At 43.4% G+C, this 17,180-nt stretch overlaps 2 protein-coding genes across 4 annotated transcripts; one reads left to right on the top strand and one right to left on the bottom strand.

Moving 5' to 3' along the window:
* Positions 1 to 2,203: 2,203 nt before the first annotated feature.
* Positions 2,204 to 5,378, bottom strand: slc31a2 (solute carrier family 31 member 2). Its single transcript, XM_027003755.2, has 4 exons — positions 5,034 to 5,378; positions 3,883 to 3,949; positions 2,570 to 2,834; positions 2,204 to 2,459 (listed from the first exon to the last, which is right to left on the bottom strand). Exons 1-4 carry the CDS (start codon positions 5,037 to 5,039, stop codon positions 2,291 to 2,293), a joined length of 507 nt encoding a protein of 168 aa, XP_026859556.2. The 5' UTR covers positions 5,040 to 5,378; the 3' UTR covers positions 2,204 to 2,290.
* A 291-nt stretch (positions 5,379 to 5,669) lies between these two features.
* On the top strand, positions 5,670 to 17,175 carry si:ch211-282j22.3 (ER degradation-enhancing alpha-mannosidase-like protein 3). 3 transcript variants are annotated; one of them, XR_004776188.1, is made up of 21 exons: positions 5,670 to 6,436; positions 7,660 to 7,705; positions 7,837 to 7,937; positions 8,350 to 8,389; positions 8,542 to 8,654; positions 8,856 to 9,009; positions 9,218 to 9,352; positions 10,210 to 10,315; positions 10,452 to 10,549; positions 10,653 to 10,778; positions 10,898 to 10,981; positions 11,122 to 11,205; positions 11,308 to 11,432; positions 11,663 to 11,828; positions 12,091 to 12,245; positions 12,700 to 12,820; positions 12,959 to 13,132; positions 13,443 to 13,608; positions 14,581 to 14,772; positions 14,940 to 15,938; positions 16,192 to 16,201. XR_004776188.1 is itself a non-coding variant. In XM_027003689.2 (20 exons), exons 1-20 carry the CDS (start codon positions 6,288 to 6,290, stop codon positions 15,167 to 15,169), a joined length of 2,565 nt encoding a protein of 854 aa, XP_026859490.2. In that variant the 5' UTR covers positions 5,670 to 6,287; the 3' UTR covers positions 15,170 to 17,175. The 3 variants fall into 3 exon arrangements, 2 of the variants coding, with proteins under 2 accessions (XP_026859490.2, XP_026859492.2); XM_027003689.2 differs by having other exon boundaries at positions 14,940 to 17,175; XM_027003691.2 differs by lacking the exons at positions 8,350 to 8,389; positions 8,542 to 8,654 and having other exon boundaries at positions 14,940 to 17,175.
* The last annotated feature ends 5 nt before the right edge of the window (positions 17,176 to 17,180 follow it).

Here is a 17,180-nt window from a genome sequence, read left to right as displayed (position 1 = left end):
AGTAGTTTAGAATTAATTATTCTAGTCTCTCTCCTCTTCTCACACACCATAGAAATGTATTTATGGTAAACATTAGCTAAAGTCACATGAATTTCATGTTATTCCCAGTAAAGCAGAAGTGACTTATGATCGGTCTAACACTGATAGATGAGTTTTAAGCCTGTAATCACACTGCTCCCAGTTGGACCTCGAGAAGCCGAACACCTCAGCAGGAGACTATCTAGAAAGTCACGTATCCAGGGACTAAGGCCACATGATTACTAACCTTCCAGTTAACCTTTCATTACATGCCATAATCATATAGTCAGTAACTGCATGCTTAAAATGACAAGTTAAATCTAACTCTAAAGACTGACGTATCTCGCCAATGGAAAATGGTGCTCTCACACACAATGATGCTGTTCAAGGGGCATGATCACATAGCTAGCATCAACCTGTCAAGGTTTACATTTAATGTAATTAGAACATGTTTCTACCTAAAAACAAATGAGGATTCATCATACCACTGATAACCCCCATGTAATGCAAAAACATCTTTTATACATTCAGTGGTTAAAAAAACACCAACCTAGTCTGGCAGCGAAGCTGTCTGGCACACCTGCACAGACATCACTCCACTGAACATAGTTCAACAAGCTCAACATTAACCTAATCCGGAGACATTTACAGCGGGTGAAATAAGTATTGAACACGTCACCAGTGTTCTAAGTAAATATACTTCTAAAGGTACTATTGACATGAAATTTTCACCAGATATCAACAACCCATCCAATCCACACATGCAAAGAAATCAAACCATAGATGTCCATAAATTATGTGTAATAATGAGAAATGGCACAGGGAAAAAGTATTGGACACGCTTACTGAAATATATTTAATACTTCATACAAAAGCCTTTGTTGGTGATGGCAGCTTCAAGACGCCTCCTGTATGGAGAAACTAGTCGCATGCATTGCTCAGGTGTGATTTTGGCCCATTCTTCCACACAAACACTCTTCAAATCCTGAAGGTTCCGTTGGCTCCTATGAACTCTGAGCTTTAGTTCCTTCCATAGATGTTCAGCTGGGTTCAAGTCAAGTGATTGGCTGGGCCATTCTAGCAGCTTTATTTTCTTTCTCTGAAACCATTTGAGAGTTTCCTTGGCTGTGTGTTTGGGCTTATTGTCTTGCTGAAATGTCCACCCTCGTTTCATCTTCATCATCCTGGTAGATGGCAGCAGATTTTTATCAAGAATGTCTCGGTATATTTGTCCATTCATCCTTCTTTCAATTATATGAAGCGTGCCAGTGTTGTATGCTGAAAAACAGCCCCACACCATGATGTTCCCACCTCCAAACTTCACTTTTGGTACGGTGTTTTTGGGGTGATATGCAGTGCCTTTTGACCTCCAAATATGGTGTGTATTATGGCATCCAAAGAGTTCAATTTTGCTCTCATCTGACCAGACTATATTCTCCCAGTATTTCACAGGCTTGTCTAAATGTTGTTGAGCAAACTTTAAACGTGCTTCAACATGCTTTTCTTCAGCGATGGAGTGTTACATGATGAGCATGCATACAGGCCATGGAGGTCGAGTGCATTACTTATTGTTTTCTTTGAAACAATTGTACCTGCTGATTTCAGGTCTTTCTGTAGCTCTTCACGGGTGGTCCTTGGTTCTTGAACAACTCCTCTGATAATTATTTTCATTCATCTGTCTGAAATCTTGTGGAGAGCACGAGATCGTGGCTGGTTTATGGTGAAATTATGTTCTTTCCACTTCCGGATTATGGCTCCAACAGTGCTCACTGGAACCTTCAGTAGTTTAGAAATTCTTCTGTAACCAAATGCCATCGGTATGTTTTGCAACAATAAGGTTGTGAAGGTCATGAGAGAGCTCTCAGGTTTTACCCATCACGAGATGGTTCTTGTGTGGCACCTTGGTAATGAGACACCATCAGTTTAACCATCTGATATTAATTTGAACTAAGTGGCAGGATTGCTTTCTAATTACCCATAGATTTCAGATGGTGTCATGACTTTCCATGGCTTTTTGCACCTCTCTTTCTTCATGTGTTCAATACTTTTTCCCCTGTGTCATTTCTCATTATTACATATAACTTAATTTATGGCCATCTATGGTTTGATTTCTTTGCATGTGTGGACTGGATGGGTTGTTCCCGACATCTGGTGAGAATTTCATGTCAATAGCACCTTTAGAAATATATTTACTTAGAAAATTGGTGATATGTTCAATACTTATTTCACCCGTTGTATATATCACGTCGGGCTTTCCTTTGCTCCAGGTCCATCACTTCCTGAGACCCAGGAGAGGAAAGCTGAGAAAGTAGCCTAAAGCTGAGCCCACCATCACCCCAAGGAAGATCCAGACGTTGTACGACATGACGCAGAGCATCAGCATGTAACCCAGCACCACGTGCACCACATGTACGCCAGTCTGGAAGCTGTGAAGAAGCCAGCTGCAGCGGAGACAGAAACACGGGCTCACGGCGGTGCATCAGGCCACAGTGCAATAAAGACAGTTGTAGTGCATTATTACATAATTACAGAAAGGATGGGAACTACATACCTGTTTGCAGAGAGAGTGGCCACAACGGTGGGAGCTGTAAGGTCTGTGGGAGCCAGGCAGACCTCGGAGGGGCTATTAGTTAGCGAGGAACTGCTTACTGGATGTTCGAAAACTGGGGACAAGCAAGGCGGTGTCAGAGAGAAGGTCCCTGGGACCGGAGTGAGCGGAGGAGGCTTGGACTGCTTTTCCAGGGTGGTCTTCCACACTTTGAGGAGCTCATAGATCACAGTGAGCAGCAGAACCACAAAGACTGAAAGAACCATCCCTGTAGGCAGAGAAGGCATTAAGTTCATAGGGTGCAACGCTGCATAATTGATTCAAAGGACAGCGAAAGCGTTTTTATTTGGGTGCTCTCGCTCCTGCTAATGGGATTAGGATCAAGTATGTGAGCTGGACATTGTCTTAAGGAGGCTGCTGGCAGCTGGCGCTGGTTTTATCGGGAGGGACAGAAGGCAGGAATGAATTCATTCATTCATTCATTCATTCTGTCTGTCTGTCTCACTCTCCTGCTGCGGTGGGACAGCCTGTCAGGAGTCTGAAGGCTCACATGAGCACAGGGGATTCTTCTACAGCATCACAGCAATCTCCAACGTGATATGTATCAAAACACACAAAGGCTGGCTTCGTCGGCACTGGCCTTCACTGTGCTACAGTTGTAGTTCCACTCTATAATATGGAACTACACTGAAAAGTGAAAGTGTTGTACTACAAACACAGTTACATTACACTTACAGCGTTTAGTAATCCACTTACACAAGTGCTGTTATATCAATTAAACCTGCCCTCGTGCTAGTACAACTATCTTTTTGGTTCTGTGAGGTGACTGCAGAAGACATTTGGGGAGTGGTTTCTCTCAAAAGTTGGCAATTATGTGATAAACATGCATTGTTTTGTTAAAACTGTTTTCCCAGTCCACTGCATCAGCACTGAGCAAATTCAGATTGCCGTCAGAGTGTGGACTGGAGCAGTTTGTCTACTCAGGCCTGCCACCCAAGCCACATGTTTTTTTAACATGTGTGGATAAAAGGTTAGGCATCTTCCATTCAAATCCTTTTTGCATCCCTGTGGCAAGTGATGTACTACAATAGCTCTATTCTACACAAACATCATTGTTAAACAAGCCCTAATTACTTTAGATTGTTATAGGCAGCATTACATTTGCCATTTTGTAGACATAATTTGGGGACTTTCCATAAAGATGTAATCCTACCAAGTTCCATCAGACTCCTCCTTTTGGCAAATAAGTCAAAACAAATCTAATAACTGAAATATAGATCAGCAATATATTTCTACTGTTGGAGGCTCTTGTGTACCTCCAGGTCCATGTACATTCCAGAAGTCAAACAGTAATGTGACGTTGCTGGAGCTTTCAAAGTACATCTGAAAAGAGAGAAAGAATAAGAGAGAGAGAGAGAGAGAGAGAGAGAGAGAGAGAGAGAGAGAGAGAGAGAAAGAGAGAGAGAGAGAGAGAGAAACAAAAAGAGATGGGGATTAGGTAAAAGGAGAAGGGGAGAGGGATAGAAAAATGTAGAAAGAGTGAGAGAGGGAGAAAGAAGAAGGAAGGAATAAGAAATAGTTAAAGAGATTATGAAATCAGTGAATATTTTGAACTAAAACCACATCTATGTGTACATTTCTGGAAGGACTGTGTGTTAATTGTTGAGAGAGACAAAACTGTATCAGTAATTCTTAACTGTCCAATGGTAGTCCACATCTTGATTATCTTGATTATGTATTAACTGCTACATGTATCATTAAATCGTTCCTAAAATGCCCTTGATTCTGATGTGGTCTGTACATTTACCGTTAAACTTACAGGGAGGTTAAAAAAAAAAAGTTAGAAGAAAACAAACCTGTAAGGGGAAATTCAAATATATTTCTCCAAAGCGACTTACAATTACGACTGAGTACAACTTGAGCAATTGAGGGTTAAGGGTCTTGCTCAGGGACACAACAGTGAAAACTTGGCAGTGGCGGGGCTTGAACCAGCAACCTCCCGATTACAAGTCAAGGAACTTAACCACCGAGCTATCACTGCCCAAAAGATAAAACAAAAAATAAGTAAATCCAGACTGAGAGGAAATATAATTTACCAGTAAGACTACCAGTAAGTATTGTGTGTCATGCCAGGCAATTTTATCGTCTAAGCTTATCTGAGCTTCTGTTTGCTGACAGCGCGTAGCGACGCTTTATCATACACTTTTCAAAATGTTTTTCTACACAAGATACACTTTATCTACAACGTTCGACTTCTATAGGTTTGAGTAGCATTCTGAAATGATAAATCTTACGAAGTCCATTTTTATACTTTGCAATTATTTAGCGCCACTTTCCAAGCCTAATACTTGCAGACAAATAAATAAATAAATAAATAAAAATAATAAAAAGTCGATCAAGTAGGCCTGAACCTCAAAATGTTACCAAATATACCAGAACAGCGATGAATGCATAGTTTGTAACTTACAGACATGATGAACGAACTGAGAGTTTTCCTCCGAACGCGTACCTCTGGTTAAAGTATGAGCGAGGTTATAAAATCCAACATCCACAAGAGGGATCGGCTACTGGCGAGTCAATAACAGCTGTATTGTCCACATTTTTTATTTTTAACAACTTTAATTTCGACACACCAGTTTAGTCACACCATGGCGTGGGTTACTAATTATGCCTTCTGGGCCGTTGATCGATGAAAGTGGAATTCCGACTTTATGAGGACAGAGTATCTATGACTTTGCGGAAGAAAGACTTTTGCGAATAAAGCCACCAGAACCCGAGTGCGTTTTATTTACCGAATAGCGCCGATCAGGAACCATACTGGGCTATATAATAATGACCATGTGACCCAGTGACACGAAACGTAGCTACCTAAAGATTGGTCAATCGCGACAGGCGAGTCCGTAATTTTAGGGCTCATATAAGGTCCCAATAAATTAAAACCGAGGAAAGAATGTGAAATAAGCCGTACTAATGTGATGTGCAAAATACCTGTATTGACATAATTAAAACAACATTTTTTTTGTCAAATTTCTTCCCCCTTAATGGTTTCGTCATTTTAAGGGCCAATGAAACCGGGAGGATGTGTAGACGGGCGAGCGTTTCCGGCTGCAGAAACTTGCTAGGCAGAATTAGTCAACGTTTACTCCACAGAAAATGTGCGTCTAAATGAAGCTGAGATGGAGTCTTTTGCGAATTGGATGCTGATCCAAGGGGATACACATACAACAAACTCAAGAAAGACTGTATTGTTTGTTTCTCTTGTTAGCTAGCTTTAAATGATCAAGTAGCTAGCCAGGCTAGCTATCCGGTAGGCTATCTGTTTTTCCATCTAGAATCTGTAGCTAGCTGGATATTAATAGTTTGTGCAGCTCAGCCATCTAAGCCACCTTGCAGGACGTTTAAAAGCTTTGTCAGTCAGGGTTTTACTATATTAAATGAAACGGCTAAAGCAGGTTGTGGTCATCCAAGTCGCTAACCTTACATCATTTAGCCAGCTAAGCTAGCTTCTTGTTCAGTTGTTAATGAATTGTCTTTGCTTGGTTTAACTTTAGCGAAATGAGCCTAGACGCTTGAGTTGGAAGATTTTCAGAGGCAGCTGTGGGGCAGTAGTAAAATTTACTACTTTGTTAGCCTATCTAGCTAGGAAGGAAGTTTTTAGAAGAAAGGCTAGCTAACTAACCCAGTGGTTGGGTTGCGAACTTGTCTTTCGTTGAAGATTTAAATGAAGAATGTTAAGTGTAAGGTGAGAGGTATGTACGATTTCAGGGGTTTTGTCATCGTGCTGGCAACTGCATTCTTTAGTGGCCTTTTGTGTGGGGTTGTTGGTCAAGATGGTCAGACCATGTCTGCCGAGGAAAAGTCCAAAACCAGGTGAGCTTCATTAAGATGGCCACTTTGACTGGTTCTGACTAAGATCATTTGGCCATCGTTTTTTTTTTTCTTGAACTATGCTTGTGAGGATGGTTGACAATGCAGCACAGCTGTGGTGAACTAGGCTTTAGTGTTTAATGAGGCATGTTCTAGCTAATATGTTCAATAGGCTAACTGACAAATCACTTCAGCATCTGCTCACTTGATTCTGTGCTGACATCCACGACTGAACAGCAATCTGTTTTGGGGTTAGGCTTTCTGCCTTGGTCCTACTGACTGTCATCACATTAATTCCATTGTATCAATAGCAGGACTATAAAGAGAATCCAAGAGATTTGTGATGTGTAACTTTTTGCACTTTCCTTCAGATGCAGTTACATGTCTGTAACTGAAAATGTGGTATTTGGAAGTTCTAGTTAGATGTAACCGACAGCCCATTGGGCATGATTATTTAGATTAGAACAAAATTTATGGAAATTGTTTATTGATTGCCTAAAATGTCAAAGATTGCAGTCTGTCTAAATGCTGAAACTGATGGTTTGTTGTGTGTCTAATAGTGAGATGAACCTCAAAGTTCTGTGTCATGGATCACTCCTACTTGTGCATTTTAATTCCATACAATTAAAAGCAAAATTACTGTGCAAGCAAGCTAAAGTCTTGTCTTCTGATCAGTCACCATCTGCTTTAAGTAGCTAAGCCAGTGTTTCTTTCTCTAATTGCAATTTGGTTATTAATGCTAAAGGTTTTGGGTTATAAGGGAAGACAAGCTTGGCCCTAAACACCCTGCCTTTTGCCTCGTGTAGGCCTATGCTATACAGCACGTATCATCATGGTTTACAGCTCACCTGAATTATGCAGATAGCACAACTGCAGTGCCCCTTTTGTTTGAAATGGATTTCATGATTCATTGTGTTATGTTAAAATGAGGATTGGTATAATGGAAGTGTTTTCTCACCCATGCTGTTCTGTGATCACATCACATCTGGAATTTAGATGTTGGTGTTACAGTACTTTGCTATGGATGGAATCTCAAACTCATGCTCTGCCATATATTGGAACCGTTGAAAATGTGTTCAGATGCTACCTGCATCACTTCCTGTTGGGTCCTACTATGTACCCTTCTTTTATCCATGTATCCTAAGGCTTTTCATTCCTTACTTAATAATGTTCTTATGAAATAAGGAATGGTGACTCGTTGCTAAATGCATTGTTCTTTATTTTAGGGATCAAGTTCTGGAAATGTTTGATCATGCCTATGGCAGTTACATGGTAAGTAATTGTAGGAACTTTTGAAATTCAGATTTGTCATCCGATAAAGGCATCACTGTTTCCGACATGGCCCATGGTTGTTGGCTTTGTTGTTTTAACTAGTTATCCATTTTCCTGCTTGTCTGTTCCAGAAATATGCATATCCAGCAGATGAACTAATGCCCTTGAGCTGTAGAGGGAGAGTTCGAGGGCTGGAGCCCAGTCGTGGAGACATTGACGACTCTCTGGGAAAGTGGGTCTCACTATCACTAACTTTTTTTCCCTTTCTCTGAGACACCTGTGAAATGCTGCCCATATTCCTGTTATATCAGCTTCCTAAAGGCACAACTAAAACCAAAAGTAGACCGTATGACAGGATGTGTGTAACAGTTTGGATGTATGTCTTCATATTGTATTACATAGCTAGTCAGTATGAATGCATATGCAGCTTTTATATGTCAGTGTCGGTGTGTTGCCATGAATGTTCCATGGGGATATATAAAGCTGTCTGTCTGAGTATAGACCAACTAAGAAACTCGAGCCCTGCAAGGAAGCATACAGAGCTCACTCATGGCAAATATTGGCCGAACACTCATAAGATACTTGAACCGTACAACATGCTAGTGAACAGAGATGAATTACCTACACACAGCTGTCCCTTTTAGGTTCTCTCTGACCTTGATTGACACTTTAGACACACTAGTGGTGAGTATATTGACTTAAATACCAGCATTGAAAACCCTTTTGGTTATTTTGCTTATTTTATTTGATTAATCAGTAGTGTGTTTGTAAAAAAAAATGATATACAGGCCATTCTGTTTTGTTGATTATGGTGGGTTTTCTCTTTTGTTGGTCAGCTGCTCAACAGGCTGGAGGAGTTTGAGGAGGCAGTGAAAAAAACACTTAAAGATGTCAGACTGGACAATGATGTGGTGGTGTCTGTCTTTGAGACTAACATTCGTGTGCTGGGGTACAGTGAAATCTGCAGATCCTCTGCCAGAAATATTCAGTGTGACAGACACTTGGTGACAGCAATATTTCTATAGCACAGTCAAGAGCAAGTCACATGCAAATTAATTAAAGCCTGATCTAGCAAGTTAGCATGTTGGGTTTTTAAAAAAAAAAAAAGAACAGCAAAACAAAGGTGAAGTCCATGTCATGCTGTCTCTAGTGGCCTGTTGGGAGCTCATGTGATGGCTGACCTGCTAAAGCAGCGGGGGGAGAAGATGCATTGGTACAGAGACGAGTTGCTCCACATGGCCAAAGACCTGGGCTACCGCCTTCTGCCTGCCTTCAACACCACCAGTGGCCTTCCTTATCCAAGGGTATGTGGCTTCTCTCAGTATTTAGTGTATTTTTAAAAAGTTTTATTTTAAATGATCGTCTTTGTTACTGTTCTCGTCTTGCACACTGCTGCAGGGATAGGCCCCAGGCCCCACTGCCGCTGAACTGGATTAAGCCGTTTGGAAGATGGATAGATGAATGAATGAATGTTTGTTTGTTATTGAATGTGGTATCTCCACTTCTCTTCAGGTGAACTTGCGCTATGGGGTCCTGAACCCTCTCTCGCGCACAGGTACTGAGACGGACACCTGCACGGCCTGTGCTGGCACCATGATCCTGGAGTTTGCCGCGCTCAGCCGTCTCTCTGGGGACTCTGTGTTTGAGGTGCTGGCCTCAAAAACTCACTTTTACCATTTTTGGAGTTCACAGTGATTAGCTATTTTTAAGAATGCCTTGAGTAAGCTACCATTACATCACTGAAGTTCCACTGCAGAAACGAAGAGTACGCCAAGTGCCCTGAGCTCTGTATTCGGGAAACTTGTGTACAAGGAGGTGGTCCTCCCTGCCTGTCAATAATTTTCTACATGCATGCAGCATATAGAGCTTAGTCTGGCCTTCCAAGTCTGCATGTTGTTGGAGGGAGGGCCTTTGGTGTGAGGGGGGGGGGGGGGTGGCCTGTGGAAGGAGGTAAGTGGAATGGAGGGGAGTGGTTGGACTCCTTCAGTAGCTAACTAATGTCCAGTCTAAATCACCAGAATGCAGACCCATGGATACACCGTCATAGTCAACGGCCCTGTTGTTATAAAAGATCAGAAGTTATAATAAAATTTAAAATGGTTACAATTCAACACGAACAATTCTCATTCCATTTGGGGAAACATGCTAATCAAGTTTAAAGAAGAATCTGTGATCATTCCTGTTTAATTTGTTTTGCTACATTCATGTTTGAGTAATTCCACAAGCAAAATCTGTGGTGGACTCTAGAAGTTCAAGTCAAGTATGCATTATTCCCCATGACTGCTGTTCATCTGAATTGGACAGGCCTTTGGCCCTGTGGACTTTCTCGGGAATGTGTGCATCGAGTCCACGACTCCTGCAAATCAATTGAAGGCTAGAGATTTAGATATAGTTCACAAGAGCTTTACTATAGACAAGCAGACTTCATCCATAAAGTGAATCTCCCTCATCATTTGGTACAAAGCTGGCTTTCTGTGTGTAAAGTCCCGCTCTGTTCTCATCAGACTTATGCTCGGAAAGCCCTGGACGTCCTCTGGGAGAAGAGACAGCGAGATAGTGACCTCATGGGCACAGTCATCAACATCCATAATGGAGCCTGGGTGCGCAGGGGTGAGGGTGCACACCTGCCTTTTCACCCAACAGCTTTGTGTTATTTGCCCTTAATCTAGTCATTAGTGTTTTCTGCACATGTATTCCCCTCTTACTCTCTTGTGCTTTCTTGCATTTCATCTTTTCTTTACTTTAGATAGTGGTGTTGGTGCAGGAATAGACTCTTACTATGAATACTTGATGAAGGCTTACATTCTGCTCGGAGACAACATGTACCTCGAGAGATTCAATACTGTAGGACTTCCTTCTCCGCTAACATCCATAAACATTGCTCCGAAGTATGCGTGTGTCGGCTGTGAGCAGCCCGGCTGAAGTTCTTTGCGTTTGTGTGGAACAGCACTACAGTGCCATTATGAAGTACATCAGCCAGCCCCCTCTGCTCCTGAGCGTGCACATGCACAACCCCACGGTCAATGTGCGTGGCTGGATGGACTCGCTGCTGGCCTTCTTCCCCGGCCTCCAGGTCAGCAGCTGTTTGTCCCCTTGGACTTCAGCCTGGAAAGACACCACATGTGTTGTAAAGTGAATTTATTTTATTTTAAACGTCTTTTCTTTTTTTTTTTGGCTTATTTGTGTTCTCAGGTTCTCAGAGGAGATCTGAAGCCAGCCATAGAGACCCATGAAATGCTGTATCAGGTCACCAAGCAGCACAAGTTTCTTCCGGAGGTTGTTACTTTATTAACGCAATGTACGCTCTTAGTGCATATGCTGCAATCATTAAGTGGTAAACTAGCATTAAGTGGTATCTTGCTGGCTAAAGTCATTTAAATATCCATAAAATGACTCTGCTTTTCTTTGTCTGACAGGCATTTACCAGTGAGTTCAGAGTTCACTGGGGTCAACACCCACTGCGTCCAGAATTTGCTGAGAGCACATACTTTCTTTACAAGGTACTGTAGTGCTTTTTTTCAAATCAAATTCAGTTTGACTGGCAGCAAATCTCATATAAAGGTTAGTGACTCGTTTAGTAACGGTACAACCTTCCCTCCCAGGCTACAGGTGACCCGTACTACCTGAAAGTGGGCCAGTCTATTGTGGAGAAGCTGAATGCCCACACGCGTGTCCCCTGTGGCTTTGCGGCAGTGCAGGACGTGAGGACTGGGATACATGAAGACAGGTGCTGGGGAGACACATGATGAGCAGTAACAAACACAGCCCTGCTGTGAAAGAAATTTCAGTATTGATTCAAGTATGCTCAGTTTTGTGTGTTTTTGTTTTGTTTTGTTTTTTTTGTTTGTTTTTTTTCCCTCTTGTTCCACTGGACTCAAGTTCTATTTAAGGTTATTCATGCAAGATTCTGAATATTTGACAAACTTTTTTTTGTAAAGATGGTTTTTGTATGTGCAGAATGGACTCCTTCTTCCTGGCTGAGATGTTTAAGTACCTCTACCTGCTGTTCTCTGAGAAGAGTCACTTGCCTTTCGACATTGATGACTACATCTTCACCACTGAGGCCCACTTGCTCCCAGTGTCTCTGTCTATGGCAGAGCCCTCCTGCGAGGTCAACGGCACGGTGAGGACACGACCTCTCGCCAGTGCAACACTGCACTGCTCTCTGCAGCCTCTCGCTCGAGCTGTGCGTCTGCAGCCACCACACCGGATGGCTGCATTTGATGTTTTACAGATTCATAATGACCAACGTGTGTGTGTGTGTGTGTGTGTGTGTGTGTGTGTGTGTGTGTGTGTGTGTGTGTGTGTGTGTGTGTGTGTGTGTGTGTGTGTGTGTGTGTGTGTGTGTGTGTGTGTGTGTGTGTGGGGCATTGTGCCGTTTCCAGGACCCTTCCCTCACCCGGAAGGAGGACCTGTTTACCTATTCCTGCCCCAGTACACAGACCCTTTTCCCCAACAACCCGACCTATGCCAAGACTATCCGAGACAACTACAAATACCTCACAGGGGTGGGCCGAGATTCCCACTCCTCGCCTGCTAGGTACCTTCGCTGAAAGCTACTTTAGGCTTTGATTTGATAAAAAAAAACAGTCATGTGATGATCAAATTTGGACTTTATGACTATAGATCTGTTGAACTTAGTACTATTAGCACTTCAGGATAGAGACAAAGGGTGAAATCTATCTTAGTAGACTCATACCGCAGCTTGTTGCTTTAGTTTGTAGTGTGAGGTGCATTTCATTGTCACTCTACATGAGTTACCATGATCATTGCTTTTACGATGCTCAAGATTAATCTCTGCTGATGGAGAAACACCAACAACAATAGTCACAAATCAGATTCCTGTTCTCATGAAATGGAGTTTTCTTGATCTCTTTTGGAAGTGTGCGCGTGCGTGCCTGTGTGCGTGCCTGTGTGCGTGCCTGTGTGCGTGCCTGTGTGCGTGCGCGCGGGCGTGCACCCATCCATGCATGCTTAACCTCTGCCATGCACAGGAGGATTGAACTGCCCCTTCATGACACTGGGATGGAGCCCATGGAGTTTCTCAAGAGTATGGGCATCTCTTTCACCCCCCTCACAGATATGGCTGCAGCCAGCATTGGCTCCAGGAGCCAGGTGACGCTTTGGCTCTTGAATTTTTTTTGTTTGGCTAGTTGCTGTTTGTTTGTTTGGCACTCACTTCCTCACATATTCTGCGAGCAAGATTCCTAATGTGTTCCACTTTTGTGGCTGTATTCTCCCTTGTGTGTGAAGGACTCTCAGAAAGGTGTGTTTCGAGTGAAGCTGGTCGCAGAGGTCAGCCAGTTACCTGAGGAGGAGGTGGTGCCTCTCATCGTGCAGCTCATCTCTCCCCCATTTTTGGGTAGGACGGTCCTAACCGCTGGCCCAGCCAAATTTGGAATGGACCTCACAAAGCAGGAGCATGGGGTGAGCAGCATTGAAATGTACAATGTGGTTTTGGGCTCTTTAACAGGATGGTCTCTAAATGCGTAGATTTCAGTTTTAGTTTAATGGACCCTTCCTGAGGTGTTGGATCTTGGGTTATAATGAGGTTTGTTGTTTTATTGTGATATGTCTTTGTAAAGCACTGTGAAGTGCCATTGTGTATGAAAAATGCTCTACACACAAGCTTGCTTTAAATATCTTCCCTCAGGCTGTTTATTTATTTATTTTTTTCCTTGCATCTCCCTCTGCTTGTGCTCTGTCTCGCACTCTCTCGCTCGCCGCTGTGTGTCAGGTGAAGGGGAGTATAGTGAAAAGTGTTCCCTACACAGCGTGTGCTCACATAGAGAACGCCTTGGAGCTGCAGGGACACATTGTCTTGGCCCTGAGAGGCGGCTGCATGTTTGCTGCTAAAGCCCGACGTCTACAGGAGGCCGGGGCCATTGGAGTTATTTTCATTGGTGAGCTCCACTCCACCCACAAGCAGGTGGTTCCTCGTGTGTGTGTGTGTGTGTGTGTGTGTGTGTGTGTGTGTGTGTGTGGCAAATTAATTAGCTTGTGTGCTACAAATGTTACTGATGTGCAGATAATATCGAAACACAGATTCAGTCCCTTTTAAACATTCTAAGAGGCTGCAGTTGAAGTGAAGCTTGAAGGCTGCAGGACCTTTTACTAGCACCTCCACTGGGGTGGAATGAGCAGATGGCTATCGGTGCTCACACTGGAAGCAGTGGGCAGAATTGTTCCAAATGTTGAACAGTTGTACAAAATGATGTTAGATGCCCCTTGTGAGCCTGCATGCTGTGAAGACCTCAGGAGCTTTCAGTCATGTTTCTGTAGAGCACATGGGACAACGGCATCTTGTTTGCTTGTTTACTGTGTGTAACAACTCAGGTGACTGAGCATTGGACATACTGTCGTTTAGAAAGGAGTTCAAAAAGAGATGAGAACTGATAAAAGCATGAACAGGTACTTCTGCATCACTGCTACTGAGCATGGGGCAGAGCCTGGAAAGGGTAGCCTTAAGTGAAAAGATATAACATTCAAATGAAAGAAGATTACACACAGTTTGTGATGAATTTACATATACTCCATCAGTGTCAAAGTTCATATCGGAGTGGGCGCTAACAAATGCTCTGGGTGCAATTGTTGGGACATCAGTCTTAGTGTTATGTTTAAGGAAATTTGAGCTCCTCCAACTCTTTATATCACAGATGGATGCAGTTCAGGAGAGGAGGCAGGGAGGTTCTGAAGTTGATATAAATCTGTTGTCAGCATAACAATGAAAACCTTCCATGCTGACAAATTATGTCCCGAGTGGGAGCATATCAAATATGAAACGTAAAATTTAAAATGCTGATAAATGAGCAGATGTCCGGGGGAGCATGCAAGCTATCAAGCTGAAACCCCCATGATGCCTTTTGTTCTCCCAGACCAGCGAGAAGGGAGCAGCAGTGCGGAGACGCCTCTCTTCCAGATGGTTGGAGACGGCGAGCCCACACAGGACATCACAGTCCCGCTGGTTTTCCTCTTCAGCAGGGAGGGGGCCATTCTAACCGCTGCCCTGCAGGAGCACTGCAACGTGGATGTCCTGCTGCTGCCAAAAGAGAGGCAGCTCGGGAGGGGTATGGTCTCGCTTTCATGCAAACACCAATCCTGGCCCGTCACTCACAGCTGTAACTGAGCTTCAAAACCGGTTTGACACATCGTGATTTCTCACGCATTTGCCTGCTTTGCCAATCTGACTAACCATTTGTGTCCTCATGCGGTGTCTGTTGCCTTTCTTGGACAGACAAACCTGAGAAGCTGAACATCAAGTTCCGACTGGCCCAGGAGGGTGAGCTGGACGAGAGTGAAGGAGATGGTGCCACCATCCGGCTGGTGCTGCAGGGCGAGGTGGCCGCTGAGGCAGAAGGTGAAAGGGCAGGCGTCACAGCCCCGTCCCACTGTACCGCAACATCTACAGGGGGCGATCCGCAACCCTTCAGCCAAGAGCAGAAAGCCCCAGAGGACAGCCCTTGACACCTGGGTCAGGGTGGTATCTCCTCCCCTTCACAGACGCCAGGGCTGCTGCTGGCCTCTGCCTGCCCCAGGATCATGGAATACAGGCAGAATACGGCAAGCAAGGCCCTCACCTCCTCCAGAGTGAACAGAGCCAGCTCAACTTGTACCAAGTCCCACACGGGTGGTTGAGCATTTTCTCCCCTCTTAAGGCCGGAGTTGATTTATGTGGTTTGTAGTTACTGGGACTGCATATTGATGATGTATACAGTGAGTGGGGAAAGCTGGAGTCTTACCTCCTACTGTTGGGCAATAGCCCACGTGTGCTTGCCTGGTGGCTAGCAAGGGAAAAATCCTGTATAGCCCAGTGGTTGAGCAACCTGCTACAGTAGGGGACACTCAGGCCACAACACTGCGTGTGTGCGTGCGTGCGTGTGTGTGTTCATGTGAGTATGTTATAAAACCTGTCAGTAATGAATTCCTGTCTGTTGTCAGAAGCAAGCACAGGCGAGATTCTGTGATTAACAGCATTACGTTTGCTTGGGGATTTTTTTTTTTTCCCAGTTGTTTCCTTATTTTATCAAAGTGGCTTGAAGTCTCTGGATTGTCATGAGACGTGTTAACCCATGACCAAACCTGAACAAGCAGTATTAAACACACGGAATATAATGGATATACAAGGACGAATGGGCCTGTGTGACTAACACTGAAGTTCATCCACATTTTTTTATACTGAAACATCAGGGAAATTAAAGTGCTAAGGTGTGTGTGTGTGTGTGTGTGTGTGTGTGTAAAGTCACGATTTTAACACCAAGGACTGCCCTCTGCCAGCGCTTGGTGGGGACTGTTTGTGTGCATCATTCATATCCAGTACCTTCAGAAGTCCTTGTACAGAATAAATGGTTAAAGAACCAGCTAACTGTTGAAGTGAAGCTTCAGGTTTTGATTTGTCATTTTTCCAGAATCTGCGATTTCCTGTTCCACTCTTGTTGTTTAATTTTTTTATTTACATTAACCCCTCTATAAATATTCACACTTCTCAGGTGTGGTGTGGATGGGACTTGTCTGATGGAAGGTCTGCAGGTGCCATTAGTCCTGTTGCCATGCCAACCAGCCCCTTGCGTACCTCTTGCACTTTGGCACAGAGACACTTTTTCCACCCCATAGACCAGCACAGTAGTGGGTGTGCATACGTATTTGCCTGTTTGTTTCATATATGCAGCCTTTGTGTGGACTTCGTGGTACTGTAAGATGACATGATGGCTGACCTTAATGCTTAGTGAAAATCTCAAAAGAGAGATTCATGTTCTTCAGCTTCATATTTCACAGTCCTAAATCGCTCATTCCACAAAAGCTTGAATTGTAGGTATTGGGTAACACCTATGGAGACCATTTTCACTCAATAGTCTTTGTTTCCCACCCTTTCCTGACTACCTGAGAATACATCACTAGTCTCATTCAGTGTGTAATTTAGAACAATGCCGCACTCCCACGTGCCCTTGGTACACCGTGATTTCATGTTTTAGAAAAATAATTGGGTCCACTTTGCAGTGTGTTTTTTGTGATCATGAACTGTGTGTGTGGTCTAAAGAGCAACTTTAAAGATATCATGATGCAAAGTTTGTTTTTCTGGCACTTTGACATTTAGGATCAACAGTGGAGAGAGTCACATCTTTACCTGTTATTTAGTAGTCAAAGTGAGAAATGGCTGGCTGACTGACTTTTGTTTTATTCCTATTCTCAATGTACCTCTGTACCTCTTCTTTCAAAAAAAGGGCTTGCTAGTGACCATTTTACTACCCACAACGGAAACATGACTGATTCCATGGCCTTTGTTATTATATTTTATATATTTGTGAGACAGTATTTGCCATTTGAGGATGTTGGGTGTCAAAAGTCAGATAAAACCTTGAAGTGCAATGTGGTGTTCTAGACCTGTAGCCATATGAAACTCACATGTGTGGTGTCATTCCTGATGAGTGCACTTTGTTCTGTTATTGTCACCAATAAACTAAGTTCTGACCACACACTT

This window comes from Electrophorus electricus, chromosome 6, assembly GCF_013358815.1.
Source record: "Electrophorus electricus isolate fEleEle1 chromosome 6, fEleEle1.pri, whole genome shotgun sequence".
NCBI classification, from domain to species: Eukaryota; Metazoa; Chordata; class Actinopteri; order Gymnotiformes; family Gymnotidae; genus Electrophorus; species Electrophorus electricus.
Note: the sequence above shows the minus strand (reverse complement) of the source record. Positions and strands in the feature narration are given on the sequence as shown.

Excerpts from the sequence above, each read along its gene's own strand:
- slc31a2 (XM_027003755.2), bottom strand. Across the intron at positions 2,835-3,882 it reads GAATGTACATGGACCTGGAG|GGATGGTTCTTTCAGTCTTT; the intron begins GTACACAAGAGC and ends CTCTGCCTACAG. Across the intron at positions 2,460-2,569 it reads GCCACTCTCTCTGCAAACAG|CTGGCTTCTTCACAGCTTCC; the intron begins GTATGTAGTTCC and ends TCTCCGCTGCAG.
- si:ch211-282j22.3 (XM_027003689.2), top strand. The coding sequence starts at position 6,288 with ATGAAGAATGTTAAGTGTAAGGTGAGAGGTATGTACGATTTCAGGGGT. Across the intron at positions 8,655-8,855 it reads ACTAACATTCGTGTGCTGGG|TGGCCTGTTGGGAGCTCATG; the intron begins GTACAGTGAAAT and ends TGCTGTCTCTAG. Across the intron at positions 11,829-12,090 it reads CCTGCGAGGTCAACGGCACG|GACCCTTCCCTCACCCGGAA; the intron begins GTGAGGACACGA and ends TGCCGTTTCCAG.